General features: G+C 35.3%; 2 protein-coding genes across 2 annotated transcripts; both read right to left on the reverse strand.

The window, feature by feature from the left end:
• Positions 1-82: 82 nt before the first annotated feature.
• LOC103032768 (glutathione S-transferase omega-1) lies at positions 83-5204 on the reverse strand. Its single transcript, XM_007252257.3, has 7 exons — positions 5057-5204; positions 4759-4804; positions 3499-3607; positions 3148-3370; positions 2114-2215; positions 1837-1943; positions 83-626 (listed from the first exon to the last, which is right to left on the reverse strand). The coding sequence occupies exons 2-7, from the start codon at positions 4787-4789 to the stop codon at positions 476-478; spliced, it is 723 nt and encodes a 240-aa protein (XP_007252319.1). The 5' UTR covers positions 4790-4804; positions 5057-5204; the 3' UTR covers positions 83-475.
• Positions 5205-7487: 2283 nt separating this feature from the next.
• chuk (component of inhibitor of nuclear factor kappa B kinase complex) lies at positions 7488-16176 on the reverse strand. Its single transcript, XM_007252259.4, has 22 exons — positions 15665-16176; positions 14173-14277; positions 13883-13977; positions 13675-13792; positions 13474-13543; positions 13283-13371; positions 13109-13198; positions 12749-12873; positions 12370-12477; positions 12116-12251; positions 11824-12018; positions 11613-11715; positions 11395-11518; positions 11120-11271; positions 10976-11037; positions 10504-10613; positions 10361-10410; positions 10153-10261; positions 9773-9920; positions 8816-8934; positions 8622-8721; positions 7488-8474 (listed from the first exon to the last, which is right to left on the reverse strand). The coding sequence occupies exons 2-22, from the start codon at positions 14275-14277 to the stop codon at positions 8415-8417; spliced, it is 2268 nt and encodes a 755-aa protein (XP_007252321.2). The 5' UTR covers positions 15665-16176; the 3' UTR covers positions 7488-8414.
• Between the last annotated feature and the right edge of the window lie 565 nt (positions 16177-16741).

Consider the following 16741-nt stretch of genomic DNA (forward strand, 5'->3'; position numbering starts at 1 on the left):
TACTGTTTTCCTTTTTCTGAAGAAGTTCAATTGCGTGTTTCTTTGCTGAATGTTAAAAAAACAAAGGATTATCAAGATCAGCCAAAATTCAGCTGCCTTTTGAAAGCAGTTTATTTGTTTAAGAACACAGACAGTACTGGTTTTGCAGCATTTAGAACGTGTAGATGCATGAACGTGTAGATGCATGAAAAGATAAAGCATTCCCACCCCACTATAACAACCACAACAGAGGCAAGGCTCTGCTTCCAAGCTGGCCATTAGCTGTCTACTGATTTTTTTTGTATCGTTTTTTTGCTACACAAACATTTTGCCAATTAAAACTGAGACAACCTAAATAAAAGCAATGTTGAGTATTTATAACAAATAATGTTGACGAAGAAAAGAAGAAAAAAAATCGTAGAAAAAGGACGGATTACAACTTTGAAATTAGTTCGAAATGAAAATGAAACATTTCCACAACAGTAAAGACATAATTCTATAGACCATAGTCATAATTTGGTTTTCCAGCCATAAATGAGTCAAAAAAGACTTTGTGGTCTTCTGGCTTAAACATGATGGCCTTCACAGTTGGATCCTCTTGCATACGCAAAGTCCAGTTCTTAAGCTCTGCAGTGCCGTCCAAATACCTAAAAACAGAAAGAAGGCTGTTTAAATGATCTGTTTTTAACCCTTCAAATGCAGAGGAAGCATATGGGGTGCACAAAGTATTTGGCAGACAGGATGGCTCCCTATAACCACAAGGATTCTGTCTGACATCAACTCAGTAAATAATACAGCTCCAAAAAACTGTTAGATACCATCGCAGCTAAACCACTCCAGCCCCATAGCCACTGAGACCCGCAGCATACTTAAACCCACCTAAATCATTCCAGCCCAGCAGAATGGCATCCACCTCTGCATCTCTTGGTTCAGATTAAAAGTCCTCTACAGGATTTTGTTATTGCGTTAAATCCAAGAAATATTAGCTAATTGTAGGTTTGTAATGGCCTTTTCTTTAAAAAAAAAAAGTAGCACAAATATACATTTAGGGTTTAGGGTTTAAACCTTTTTCACAGTGCAACCCCATTTTTGGTTTCAAACCCCCCCCTTTACAAAAAAAAACTGGCAGTGCAGCTTTTTAAGAATAAGTTGACAATAATTAGATACAGTTACACACACATGTTGAGCCTGAATTGAGGCACAAAGATGTTTCACATGTGGCTTATTTTCATAATGTTCTAATTTTCTTTTTCTTCTGCATTTCCCCTTCTGGTTCTACTTTTTAATAAGCGCTACATTTTAAAGTAAACCTGTGTGAAGTTTTCACGACAGGCCATGTCTCTATGTGTGATATATTTTTAATTTGGATAGTAGCGGCTTTCATAGCACATCAACCAGGCATTATTCTCTGCAACGTTTTGCTGCAATAAGGGCTGCAATTATCATCGTTCTTATGACGCTTTAGAGGCTATTTTAGGACCTAATTTGGAAGTAGCTACACCCATGTTTATGTATGCTGTTTAATTTATAATTTTTATTTATTTCTTTTTACTTTTTAGTTTTACACTAGTTAAATGCATTGTTACTGTTGTGCTTTATTGTACCTGTCCATATTTGTCTCCATGTGGAGAACTGGGTGAGTCACTAGCTATACCATGTTGACTTAAAACAACTACGATGACTATGCAGTATTTCTGAAAAAGAGCCCCGCCCCCAGAACCTCCACTATCAAGCCAAAATTAAAAAGACTGCTATGAATCATTTGCACAGTTGATCTGTTATGAAAGGAGATTGTGTGTTCTCTTTCAGCTCTTGTGTTCAACTTTTTGTTTAAGATTTGGTGCAAGAAAAACATACTGCTTCAGCTGCCACGCCTCGACCCTCTCAAACCACGGCCAGATCAAGTAATCAATCATTGACACTGAGTCACCGCCGAAGTATTTGGTTTTCTTGTTCACCAGAACCTAAAAATTTAAAGAAATTAAAAACACTTATATTATGTGGGCAAGAAGCAAAACCACTCATACAGTAATTCTTAGTTTAGATTTCAAGTTTTATGAACCGCATGGATAAACCCATATTTCCAGTCTTTAACAAAATAAAGCTCGGAATATTAGGAATTTAGAAACGTTACCTTATTCAGCTTGGAGAGTTTCTCCTTCAGCTCTGTTTCCAGTGCAGATATATCCTCACCTTTACTCTTGGTCCCAGGAATCCTGTAGAACAATGGAACAATCTGAAACAATAATTAAAAAGAATTAGCACATTAATTTTTTTTTAATGTGTATTGTAAGAATTATCACTTTCTATATTGTATAAAAATAAAAGAAGAGAGACATAAAAATAATATATTTATATTTTTATAATCCATTAGTTTGATGATAACTTAATTGTTTAAAAACTACAGTACCTAATGGATTTATGAACATAATACATTTAGCTATTTTCACAATAAAAAGTTTTCTACTTAAAAAGTACTAATAAAATAAAGTTTTAAAGCTTTAATCCCCAGGTGTATATTATTGTGCCTTTTGAGGATTTGACTGGTGACTGGTGCCATTCATGAGTCAGCATAGTGTAGAGTAGAGTAACTGAGGTTAAGATTATACAAATAGTTGTATAAAAACTTAAACAGGGCTTTTATACAGTAGATGTGCAATAAATCAATGTTAAATTACATTAGATTGCTTGTGTTAATAGTGAAGAATGTTTAAAGTTATAATACTCTTAAAACAATAATGATAAAATTAATCATGTGACATCTAGTGGTGATACATTGCAACTTTATAAGTCAGCACGAATCAGAAATTATAATGCATTTTCCTTCTATAATTTAACATATGATTAAATCACTGAATTTCCACTCCATAATGAATAGGAATGGTGAGAGAGGATGTAATACATTATGTTACTACATTTCTCAGAGCACTTCAAAAAAAGGATTGTAAAAAAAAAAAAGAATTTTGTCAATTAATGAGTATTATATATAATACATTGGACAGAATACACGCAGGCATCTGAACTAAAAAGCAAATGCTCACATTAGTTATTGATATATTTAATTATTCTATAGTGCAAAAAGGTGCCTAACTGGTTTTACACAAGAAACACAACAAATAATAATGAACTTATGGGCTAAAAATGTCTGTTTCATAGTCGTGGTCATACCTTTGAGAAATCCTCCAGCAGCATTTTCTGCTGGGCTTTTTCAAATGGGTCAGAGGACATCAATTTCTTCCCAGGATACACTTCATCCAGGTATTCACATGTGATTGGAGATTCATAGATAACCTTCCCATTGGGCAACTCCAATGTTGGCACCAAACCCTGAGGGTTCTTCTCCAGGTACCACTCCGGCTTTTCTTTCAGATCAATGTTCACTGTTTCAAAACTAGATCAGAATTGGAGAAAATTAAGCAAGTGTTCGTCTCAATAATATTTTCAAATATATGCACTAGAACTTATTAGGCACCACAACATCATGAAGTCTCAAGATCTGCACATCACATCTGTACTTACTTAATACCCTTGGCCTGGAGCACTAGTCTTGTTCTCTGGGCAAAAGGGCAGAATCTCATGCTATAGATCCTTAAATGGCCCTCTGGGACTGGACCAGGAGCACAGCTCCCTAAAAACAAAAGATCAATGATAGGAACAAAATAAGCAATCAAGTTTTTAACTCTTCATAACGGCATGAAGCTTTGAGATAGAGGTTTGAGACAGAAGTGTAGCATTATCAGCACATTATGAGCACATAATAGGGCTATCATATACCTGTCAGAAGATAAACTTTCTGTAGCACCTAATTACTGTGCTACTAAGTACACTATGACTTAGCAGAAAGGGGTTCCTAATCTATGGTATGGAGGAGGAGTCACTGAGTAACTAGGAAAGTTTTTTTATTATTACTGCAATATAGTCACGAGTATAATAATCATGTTTTAAAAATAACAGTAATGAAACATAAATTCTCCTATTTAAAAAATATTTACCACACATATTTAGGTCTTTTTAGACGTCCTACATTTAGTTTTAACTATAGGAAAGGATTATTATGTAGCTACAGCATTACAAAGTAAAGCATGACATGCAATATGTGTTAAAGCTACTTCATAAAAGCAGAGATTAAATTAAATAAAAACATACATATTTATTCATTTTAGGTTCACATTTTAGGTTAGAATATATATCCGCTTTTACTAAAGCACATCATTTTTAGAGATCTAGAATAGACTGGTCATAATAACCCCTTTTTTGTTTTGTTTTTTAAACAATATATTGAACCAGAAATATTTCTGAAAATTCTACTGTAGTCATTTTAAGATAATTTACGCCATAAAGACAATACAGTGGCTTAATAACACATTTACACATTTCTTTAAAGAGCTACTTATTTTTAGCTATTAAGAGTATCCAGACTTTGGAAGTAAATTTAAAAATGTTTAAATATCACAGAAAAAATATAACTGAAATAAAACAACCGTCTTAAACTTAAAAAGTAAACACACTGCTTCATTCATTTATTAGGATCTTCTTCCTAAGTAAACTCAATGGGCAACAGTAAGGTCAACTAAAATGATTCAGGTTATGTCTGTTAGTGGTAAATTAAATCAATAATAAAATTATTGTGACAGGTCTAGAGTGGAAAATCTTTTCCTTTTCTAGAAAGTTCCTTTCCAAGTCTAGAAAGTGTTTCAATGCTAAACACAGCTCGTTCAGAGCTAAATGATGGGTGGTTCTTAAGAAAGGGAGGAGGAGAAGTGTGTAAAACTCTTTTACCTTTAGCGTAGCATTTCTGAGTCGCAGCCATAGTGTCTAAGGAGATCTGCAAGATAAGCACACACATTTAACTGAAACGGGTTTTCTTATCTTTCGTAAAAGAAAAACAAAATGCACAGAATAAACGCGGAGGGAAAGATTCTGCACAACACTTGATATTATATAACAGAAAAAAGAACAATAAAAATGCTTTTTGGCGGAAAAATGGGATTCATTCCTTTCTTACACACTTTAGTCACATTAAAGATCACAAAAAGTAAAACTAGTAATCAGGTTAAGAGCACGGTTCAGGACTCACCTGCTGATCTGCTGTTTGGAGAATGTAAGATTACGTATCTAACGCACTGAGCAGTAACAAGGAGGAAGTGCCAGTTTATAGTTACCTTATTTTTTCTCTACTCGTATTGGGACACGCCCCGCAAGTTCCACTGGGCGGATAACCTGTGTAAACAAACTGTTAACCAATCGAATCGCAGCAGCACTGGACGCCGTACAAGATGTCAACCAATCAGAATCCAGCAGGCGGGGTTTATTCTCAATAAGGGTGGAAAATATAATAAGAGTCAGGATTTGGCTTCCGTCGAAAAACCGCCACCTTCCAAAATAAGAGTTTTACACTGAGAACAAAAAGTAAAACAATAGATTTTCTTTATTTTATATTTTATAAATGTGTATGTGTCAATTAGATTTTATGGTCTTTTAGAACTTTCTATTTTTTTTACATATATACATATATATTCATCTATACTAAATGTGACGTAAAATGAGTATTTTTTATTATTTTGTTCCTTATTATTTCTTATTAAATGTTTTCAATCCCTTTTATACTTTTTATACTTATACCTCTTATAATGTATTGCCAAGTGAAAATAAAGGTTGATTGATTGATTCATTGCTTGATTGATATGAATGATTTCAGGCTGCAGCTAAATGTATTGCAGAGAATACTCTCGAGCCTTGATGAAAAAGGTCATATTGTAATTTTTTCAAATTTATCGATGTTTAAACATCTGAGAAAGAATATGAAGGAGTTTTGCCCTGTAGTAATATATTTTTTGCACTATAAGGCACGCTTAAAATCCTTTTTTTTTCTCCCAAAAATCACCAGTGCACCTTATGTATGAATTCTATCAGTCAGGTTGTAAGGAGCAGTAAAATCACTGCGCTGAATTCCAGCATTATACAGAAGTTTCCGTGAAGTTTCTTCAGCAGCAAGGCTGGAGCAGTATTGGCATTAGTTGCTAAACGCAGCACTAGCTTTCCCCATTCAGAGGTATCATCAGCCTGTAGCCTGCTGCTAACCCCGCCTAGCACTGCTGGAGCAGTATTAGCACTAGCTCTTTCTCCATTCAGAGGTGAGTATATAATATTAGGGTGAACAGATGTCCCCTTTTTCCCGGACATGTCCTAATTTTGAGACCTAAAAAAATGTCCGGGGGGGGGTTTCAAAATCGTCCGGGATTTTGTTTGACGGCCCACAGTAGAGTGCAGTTTCTCTGTATCGCAAATTAGTCACGCCCTTCTCCTCAAATCTATCTACTTTGCGTTTGTGTGTGTGAAGACAAAAATGGGTGCTTGCCAGTGTACATTCAGTGTTGAGTAGCAGACCGGGAGAGCAGGCTTTTGACGGAGGAAACGAGGGACAGACTGAGCGGGAATGTGTAGCACATAAACAGGTAGTAACGTTAGTAAGGATTACACAGGGACTTTGAGGTGATGTTAGCTCTATTACATTACAATGATGAGCAGTGGCTGATAAAAATAGCAAACGGTCAAGAATGAGAAGTGTTGGATGAGCAGCAAGTGTGTATTTAAGGCTACTTCATTTCATTTTAGATATTTGGGTTAAAGGTGTGTTGAAAGGCTGCATAGTTTGAGTTTTGTAGCCTCTATGCTGTGGATCAACATTTTTTTTAAAAGCACTAAAACAAGTGAAATAACAGATTTTAAAACTGATAAATGATCAGTTAAAAAGTAAGTGTAAAAAATATAAAAGTAATACTAGGTATGCCCACACTGAATAAGAGTAAAACAGTGTCAAATGCTTTTAAGACATAGTTGCGTTGCATGAATTCATAAAGCAGCCCTGTTTGTAGCCTGATACAAATACATGTTATAGTTGTTTAAAGGAGGAAGCACCTTTAACCTGAAGAATTAGAATTGAGCTGTTATATCAGAGAAATTCAGAAAATACATATTAGACATGAATTCAATAAAACAGACCCTCCCCACCCCAAACAATTTTTTTTTGTTTTTGTTTATTTTTAGTTTGATCTAGTACTGAAGGCAATCAGTAATATGTGGCTGCTTATGGCAAACTGTTTTACATTTATTAGTATAACCAGCCTTCTACTGCAGATATTAGTCTTTCTTTTTTAAGTAAATGTATTGCTAAATTAATATATCTTAGATTGTTATTAGGGGATTGACAATTTGAGATAATCATATTTGCACAATCTCAAAGCACTCAAAGTCATCGTTACATAATTTCCTTGAGATGCAAAAGGGCTTATCCCAATTATTGCAATACTACACTGTGACTTTCCAAAAATAACCATAATAAGAACGTGTTGCTCCACTGCTGGGCTCATAATTAGATGGCCAAATCCCCTTTACACCTAATGTAGTCATTACCTGATCAGTGTCCTTGTTTTTTTTTTTCTTCATGAGGAAATCTCTTCAATTTAATGACATTTTATTCTACCATAATGTACACACTGAACAGGGGATGGAGAACAATTATGTTTATTTGTAATGTACAGTAAACAATTAATTAATTGCAAAATATCATATGAATGAGTCAGCCAGTGAAAGGAATATAATTAATGAAGTGTGAAACAATATAATTTGTACTGAGTGGCAACATTTTGTGTAGAGCTGATCTTTGGACAAAAAGAAAATTATAATTATAATAGGGAAAAAAACTGATATTAAATACCACTTTAGTGACATTCTCATATCTGCAAGTTCATGCAGCCTTCTCTCGGGCCTGACATTGCACCTATGACACTTCTCCATTGATTTAAGGAAAAGGATGAAAAAGAAAAACTATCAACGTTAGCACCTTTGGGTTCACACTTTACAATCATGGACCATGGCAGACCATTCTTAACCAGAGATCTGACTAATAATTGCTTTCCTTTTAAGGTCAGCTGCTCTGACTCCTGCATTCATAATTATTTTTCTGACTCTCAAATATCTATTCCAAGAATAGCTCTGTCTAAGATTTATGATAATCTTCAGGTCAAGCCAAGTTTTTTTCTATGCAATAAAACCGTTGACCCACCCAAACATTCACAGTGAGCCTCTAAAGTGCTGTTGCTGATCAGTAGAATTCTAATCCAAACAAGATGCATAAAACCTTTAAAAATAAAATAAAATATATCAGCTCATAGAGAACATATTAATTTGGTTTATAATAAATAAATACTTGAGTATTTGTTCTGTATGTATGAAGTATGCTAACAGTTGGTTCTGCTGTGCCATTTAAAAATACATGACATAAATGGGATTGTTGTTACAACACTTCAAACCATGAATTCAACAAGTTACTCGATTGAAAAAAAGGTAAATGCCAAAAGAAACCCAATCTTGTGAAGCTTATTAATCGTTGATCAGAGAATAACTGGTCACCAGTCATTAGCATATCAATAAATCTATAAACGTTGTGATTTTGCAATCAGGGATTCATATCTAATCCAGCTCCAGTCTTGATCCTATAAACAACAGAACCACAAAAAGAAAACACAGTATTAAATAAAATGAAAACACATTAAGAAACAATAATAGTTTCAGTAACTCTTTATCAGTAAATATGTTATTGAACAAAAGTTTGCTTTAGTATGTTAATGTGTTTTATTTACCATTATACTCTCAGACTTCTCATCAGAGGTCTCCTGCAGCAAACTTGTGAGCTGACTTAGGTACCTCTGGTTCTCCTCCAGGAGATGGCTGACAGTTTCACTATAAAGTACAAAGAGTTGAGTTCAGTTGGAGCAGAGCAAACAATACTACCCTATACATCACCTAAAAACCTGAAATAAACCCGGAGAATTACCCGTCAGGCGTTGCGTGAAGAGACATAGGAAGTCGTGGTGAGCAGGATGACGGCGGATGGGACCAGGCTGACAAAGAGGACGACATCTCTGTGCTGTGGCTGCGTGTGGTGTTCTGAGCCTAGAAAGATACAGTAATTCCTGTTTATTGCAAATGTAGCACATTTAGGACGCAACCCACCACATAAACTGCAGTAATGTAATGTGGCATTTTTTTTTTTACACGAACTCACTTGCACCAGCAAATCAGAAAGTATTAACAGCTGCTATTCCCCGGCTATGTTTAGGACAAGCTGTTGGATTATCCGTTACGAAAATAAATCATAAATGCATGATTGTTATCTTGTTTCTCAACAGACTGTCTTAATCTTTATAGTGTCTGATCCTCCTAAACTCAATACTGAGTTTGCTTACAAAATGATTGAGATTTACAGACACTATCTGTTCATTATCTCAGCCATCTTAGCTCGACCTCTCTACCAAAGATATTCATTTCTCTGATCACATTATGATGATCATTATGTACTCTATTCCATTTGTCCTTCTTAGAGAACATTAACTGTAAATTTACAAAGTAATTGCATTAAACTGTCAACTTTTTAGATCCCCAAAATATTGTGTAAGCAAATTGTTAAAAAAAAAAAGAAAGAAAAAAAACACATTTTTAAGCTTTTAGACCCTTATCAATCTTGAACAGGGAGACACAGCACATAATCCTATCTCTTATTTTGCTGGATCTCACAGTTGCATTTGATACAGTGCATAAGTGGTAAGCTGTTGCTTTTTATCTTATTTTTAATTTATTGAATTAATTTATTTAAACATTAAATTGAACATATTTACTCATTTTACCATCATTTTTACTATCCACAAACATTACTTTGTTGTTTGCTTGTTTTTATTTATTGATACATGAGAAGACACTTATCATAAATAGCATTTATTATTATAATACTTACACAGGCAATCTTAAGTAAGTGCCAGAACTCCCTCTGTCTTTTCATTTGCATCTGCATGACCGTGCTGTCGGCTTCCTTAATGTTCTCTAGGGTCTTCTCTATCTTCGGGAATAAGTCAATGATCTTCTGTTTGCTCAGCAGAATTTTGCTATTTAAAAAAAGGTTTTAAAAATTATGTCAGCTAAGTAGAAAAAATACACATCTGCAATATTTTCACAAAAAAGTACTTTATAAAAGCCTGTTTAAATGCCACAATTAAAAGAAACTGTATTCACAATGCAGGTTTGTGGCTCATTTAACAATGCATTTAATATAAAGCAACCATTTAAACATACACATCAATAACACACAAACACAGATCTCAAACTCAAAACCTTTACCTGAGGTGTGCATAAAGATCCTTCAGTACTCGATCTTGATTCTGGACTGTCTGGACAATGACTTTAACCATATCAGAGCTGTCACTGTAGCCATGCTGAGGATCGTTCACTGCAGAAAACAAGTATAAGTAATATTACAGTGTGAGCTTACCACTGTCCGTACACTTGGCTATTGATGTCAGGGTAAGGCTGAACTGAAACGGCTTACTTTTGCATTTTGCCTTCAACTGTTTGTAGAGTTCAACAGCTTTTTCCTCACTGAAATAAAATGAAACAAATTCAGTTATAGTCAAGGGGTAAACACTGCAGGTATTGCATGTTAACAGAGGGCAACATTAAAACAATATTTACAGCTGCTCCATTACGTCTCCCTGGCGTCGGGCATATGGACTTCTCTGAAGTTCAACAATCTCAGAATGCAGGGCCATAATCTCTTCATCCAAGTGGCCAACCTCTGCAACCTTTGAAGAGATATAGAAACAAGAAGTGAATAGAACACAAACTGATCTTAAAACACAATATTTTTGTGAATACAATTAATTATCAGTAAAATATGTAGATAGACCGCAGAATGGGGAAAGCAATCCCAAACAAAGTAACTAAAATTAATTTACAGGCTGTGATACTTGCAATTATTCCCCATCAATTAATATTAGACTGTTATCTTTACTAAGCACTGACCATACAGGTTTGCCAAACTAAAGAATGGAAAAATATAAATGAAATATATGATCTTTAAAACATATGCATATGGGGAATCAGGTCATATTCTACTTGCCTAGCAAATTGAGTTTCAATATCAGGACAAAGCTTTACATCATACCTGAACAAAAGCAGCAGCCTTTTCTTCATTGTCTTGCCAAGCCTTCAGCATCTTTTCAGAGGCTACAGAGGGCAAATGGCAATTTTAGACATGACTTAAAAGAAGGGTTTATACATTTATAGAGGAATCATAAAATAAACTTACATATTCCATACTGCATCTGATCACTGTACTTCTCCAGGTCATACTGGATACTACTCTTAAAGAAATCGAGCTTGGCTTTCAATTGCTGCGAGCATGAAAACATCAGATTCTTGTATCTAGTGAGGTTTGTGTTATACCGAAGAAGGCTCAACCTTAAAAAAAAGAACAAATGCATACATTTAATCAGTCAAATGGTAACATCTATAATCCTGAAGTAAACATATATATATATATATATATATATACATATGAGATGGATTATATGACGGACATACATGGCAGCTCTTTGTCCTTGGAAAAGGCGGCTGTAGTCCTCTTTAAGGCCACAGATGTAACTCACTGCCTCGCCCCAAACCTTTTTAAGGGCACTCAAGGGAAGCTGAGTCTTGGTCTCACGTACTACAGAAGAAGATGAATACAGACCATGTCATTTTTAAAATTAATTAAAATTATTATAATTATTATAATAATACACAGCAACTGTATCATTTACCAATAAAGTTTACGCTCTCCGGGAGTGCCCTTGGAGTGAAGGGTCCAGAGTACTTGGTTAGGCTCTTGTCAAAGAGATACACGATATAGCTGTCCCATCCTCTCTGGTTAATAAAAATGAACAATACAAAAAGTGCAGCATATCAGTTATAGAAGTCCAATTTATGTTTGAAGAAAGTTTAGATCATTCAGTAATTTTATAATCCACTTACAACTCCATCCAGGACACACTGTGCTGCAGGCTTCCTTGGATCTAGCATTACTCCCGTCTCCTGCAGGAGCTCCTGATTCAGGTGTTCGATTTTTGTCGTCGTCTCAATTCTCTGCTGAAGGGAGTGGAGGCCCTCCTCAGGGTTTAGCAGGAAAGAGTGAACCTCTGTTGTGGTCATGTTCAAGATGTGTACAACCTAAAACAACGGAACGTGCATCAGACATTAAGGCCCTCTGCTGGAGATCCTTCATAAAGCATTCTTCATCAGAGGCGGTGACTTTAAAAAGACCAACCTTCATGTTCAATATTTGCTCAAGAAGTGCAAAGCATTGTGGCTGTTTAGTGTCAGGGTTCATTGCACCTCCCCTTTGCACTGGGTCCCACTTCAGCATCAACTGCAGCAAACTCTCCAAAGGCTCCAAAAGAGTCCTAGAGAATGAAAAATCATTGAACATTTATTCTTTCTTAGATATGCTGAAACTCCTGGTCACTTAATGCAGATGAAAGACGTTTACCGTTTAGTGCAAAAAAACACACACTTTATTACCTGCTGAGATTATTGGGATAAGGGAGATGAGTGCTGAATCGGACTTCTCCATTCATATCCTCTACAGCCATGATGTCTTTTGGGCCTTTGTTACGCACTTTGCTTGTCCTACAAAACAAAATATTGTGCGTGTGAAATCATGTCTTATTGTATATGTTGAATACCATCCATTCTCTGTGATTTGCTTGTTTAACTATAATATTGGCAATGGCTATTATTAAAAGCCATTTAAACAGTATAGAGTTATTAATTTGGACATGATTTGAATCTCAGAACTTGTTAAGAGTGTGGCATAAAACTATACTAACTATATAACAAAAATAATTTATAAACATCTATGAATAGAGAATTACTATAATATAAGAGACCAGGCACATACCACTGCACAGGTTGTAGATTGTGTAGAAAAGGACGAAAACCACAGCTGCACTCAAAGATCATTGTGCCAAAGCTCCAGTAGTCAACTGTGACTGTATACGGCTTGCTTTCAAACAGCTCTGGTGCCTTAAATAATACAATAAATTAAAACAATTTAATAAAGTTGCCAAATTGCAATTTATTTTAGCGCTAGCACTCAAAATGTTATCAATACATATATAGTTCAGGTACAAAACATAAATTGCAAAAACACAAGAACTACCATTAAAACTTTGTAAATGTTTGTTACTGTTTAAGCAAGCAACACAGAAATTTAGTTTCTAACAATTTTCATTTCACAATAATTAGTCACAAGACTCACCAAATACTGAAGAGTTCCCACAAAAGATGTGCAAAGGCTACCTTGATCCAAATCTTTTGCATAGCCCAGATCTATAATCTTGTGTACTAACTAAAACAAGACAAACAAATTATACAAGTTAGCAAACTACTCATTTCAAACTGTAGTTTTTTTCACATATAAAATATCACATACCTTTCCATTAATCTCTTGAAGCACAATGTTCTCTGGTTTTAAGTCTCTGTGAATGATTTTGTTTGCATGGAGATACTGAATTCCTGAACCTGTTAATATAAAAAAACATTTTCAATAACAGTATTTTTGACACATCTGAGTAGAAATGGAAGCAAATACATAAGGATATTATCATAGAGGTGATACATTACCGACATCATTAAGAAGGGACAGCACCTCACTTTCTTTTAACCCACAGCAATTTTCAGGTTTGCTCAACAACTACAAAAAAAAAAAAAGAATGGTATGAGGAAATAAAGAAGAATGGAAAAAGGAAAGTCTTCTTCAAAGCAGGTGACAATTACATGACATGACAGACAGGGCAATTAAAATAAGCTAATGCTTGAGCACACCTTACGAAGATCTCCTCTGGAACAGTACTCCATGGCTAATAGAGGTAAGTCATTCAAGGCAATGTGTTTCATCTCTTCAGGTACATCCCGTGCTGTCACCACATTGATGTGGTTCAATCTAGAAAGAGTTAACCAAATATTAAACTTTGCATAAGAAATATATTCAATTTAGAAAGCAAATAAGTAATCAAATTCCTTATAAACTTACTTTTTCATGATCTGAATCTCTCGACTCCATCTGTCTTTGTTTTTTGCGTTGAGCTCAAGCCGGCAGAGTTTCACTGCAATTTTCTCAGCGGTTTCCTACATGAAATAAATATCATTAACTCAACAACATAAACATAATGTAGCTACATTATAGATGATTCAGACATTCCCTTCAAAATATTCTAATCACCCACTACTTCCAAAGCTCTTCACTTGGTCTATTAGGTAGGTACTTGGTGCAGACTTTCCCCACCTACAACCCTAAGCGGCCAAAAAACAAATTTGCTTTACCTGATGTTGGTAAAGATACACATGACCAAATCCTCCGGTTCCTAGCCTCTCCTTCATAGCCCAGGGTCCACATACTTGAGTCTGTTTGAAAGGTGGTTTGTCCATCTAAAGGGAAAAACACTTGTTACTTAGGCCTGTCATAATAATTGCATTATCTAATTGCACAATATGTAGACATGCATATGAACATAACCTCAATATGTTTACGGAATATAGCATGTATAATTGTTGAGCCTAAATGTATGTTATATAAACACTATGTATGTTCCTGTTCTAATCAATAGTACTGATAATTAAAACGTCATTGCCATTCAAAGGGTGGTAATGCATTATATGTGACAGAGTAATATTGTGCCTTTTATTTGCTGTGAAGCCTAAAGATTATTTTTTAGATTTATATGCTTGCACTTAAAATGATTCAGTACAAAAAAAGTCAAGTTAGGCAAGTTAGCTAAGCTACTGTTTACTAAATAGACAAAATAAGTTTACAGATTTGTTTTGTTTCTGCTATATGCTTAAAGATAATAACTACACTTTCATGAAATAAAACTTAAAGGATTCCAATATTTTGTTGCAGAAGTGATTTCTTGCAATATTATTTAACAAAATATTACTGTTTTTCATCATGCCAAGAATATCACTACCGGAAAAATACCCTAAAACGTCGCAATATTATTTTCCGGCATGTTTCACTTCAATTTCTGAATCAGTTTATCTGATTTTGCTATTTATAGGTATATTTGAGTAAAATGTAAACATTTAATTTCTGTTTTAAACTACGGACAACATTTCTTCCAAATTCCAAATAAAAATGTCATTTAGAGCATTTATTTGCAGAAAATGAGAAATGGCTGAAATAACAAAAATATGCAGAGCTTTCAGACCTACAAAAATGCAAAGAAAACAAGTTCATATTAATAAAGTTTTAAGAGTTTAGAAATCAATATTTGGTGGAATAACCCTAGTTTTTAATCACAGTTTTCATGCATCTTGGCATGTTCTCCTCCACCAGTCTTACACACTGCTTTTGGATAACTTTATGCCATTCCTGGTGCAAAAATTCAAGCAGTTCAGCTTGGTTTAATGGCTTGTGATCATTCATCTTCCTCTTGATTATATTCCAGAGGTTTTCAATTTGGTGAAATTAAAGAAACTCCTCATTTTTAAGTTGTCTGTTGTTTTTTCGAGAGCTGTATGTAGTTAGTATCTAGTTAGCTAAGTTACCTAGTGTTAGTGATTTAACCTAGGTTACCTCGCTAGTTAGCTAACTAACAGCCTGAGCGACAGCTCAACACACTTGTATGTTTTGTATTTAGTCAAGTGCTATAAACAGCGAATTAATAAATTAACTGGTTAACTTGTGGAGTAATATTTATTTCACTTAGCTAATTAGTTAGTTAACGCTAAGCCTGACACTTCATTATCACTTATAGCTAACCAACAAGCGCTAACGTTAGCTAGCTAACTAGCTTAGCTAGCCAAGTTATCTTACCGCTGCCCGGTCTGGTCTGATTCACCAATCTGTGTGGCTAGCTTGAAAGTAGCCTGTAATTTGTGATGTGAAGATAATGTGCCAGATGTGAAGATAATGGAATATGTCAGTTCGTAGAGAATAACGGCGACATCCATGTCATCCTTGCGAAGCCCCGTTAAAACGCAACGTTACTGCTATTAACGTTACTTGGTAAACAGCGAGCCAGCTAGCCGCGTTAGCGTTAGCCAGCTACACGTAAACAACTTGGGGTAATGCAGCAGTCAATTAGGTAACCGCAGCTAGCAGCGGAGCTAGCTCAGAAAAGTCAGCCTCACACCAGCACTTCTCCCTGAAACACCAAAACCGGCCCAGATAACAGCCGCTAAACAGCACTACGCTACAACACAAAGCTTAAAATCGAGATTTCTTCAACGACTAAAGGAACAAACGCTGTAGACCAGCGCCTCACATACAGCTAACAAACTGGCTAGCGCTAGCACTCGAAATCGAAACAAGCTTAGTGCGCAGGCGCGCTGCAGACTACCGAGTTGCCGTTTGAGCTGATCAGAGATCAGTCTCCTAACGCAAATCCCGCTCTTTACACATCGCCCATTGCTAACAGAACCGATATCAGGTCAGCAGTACAACCTGATCTATCCACAACAAGCCACGCCCAATCAGGGCACGCTCTGCTCATTAGACACGCCCACATCGACACACCCACTAAATAGACCCGCCCACTTCAAGGCGCCCACTTAAACTCTTCTATGTCTCCGTATTTATTATCCGTATAATAATAATAATAAAACTTCAAAATAACAATTTCTGCATAATAGGTCCAGTTACAGTAGCATCAGCTAAATTCTTAAGCCGTATTCTTATGTCATAGTAGATAATATATGGCTGTCATATATTTTAGGAATTATGATAACTTTGTGTTATCAGAAATAGTTGTTACATAAAAGTGATTCCTGTCATCCCATTCAAAGTGCACTAAAAAGCCACATTTGGTTGCGGTTGGTTTAGTAACAGCATACACCTGCTTTAACTCATTAAGGAACAATGAGAAAAAATACAGTATAGCACACATGACGT

Source organism: Astyanax mexicanus, chromosome 7 (assembly GCF_023375975.1).
Source record: "Astyanax mexicanus isolate ESR-SI-001 chromosome 7, AstMex3_surface, whole genome shotgun sequence".
Taxonomy (NCBI): Eukaryota; Metazoa; Chordata; class Actinopteri; order Characiformes; family Acestrorhamphidae; genus Astyanax; species Astyanax mexicanus.

Excerpts from the sequence above, each read along its gene's own strand:
- LOC103032768 (XM_007252257.3), bottom strand. The coding sequence starts at position 4,789 with ATGGCTGCGACTCAGAAATGCTACGCTAAAG. Across the intron at positions 3,608-4,758 it reads TCAGAAATGCTACGCTAAAG|GGAGCTGTGCTCCTGGTCCA; the intron begins GTAAAAGAGTTT and ends TTTTGTTTTTAG. Across the intron at positions 2,216-3,147 it reads TGCTGGAGGATTTCTCAAAG|ATTGTTCCATTGTTCTACAG; the intron begins GTATGACCACGA and ends TTATTGTTTCAG.
- chuk (XM_007252259.4), bottom strand. The coding sequence starts at position 14,277 with ATGGACAAACCACCTTTCAAACAGACTCAAGTATGTGGACCCTGGGCT. Across the intron at positions 12,019-12,115 it reads AGCAAATATTGAACATGAAG|GTTGTACACATCTTGAACAT; the intron begins GTTGGTCTTTTT and ends CCGTTGTTTTAG. Across the intron at positions 11,038-11,119 it reads TCAGATGCAGTATGGAATAT|CCTCTGAAAAGATGCTGAAG; the intron begins GTAAGTTTATTT and ends TGCCCTCTGTAG.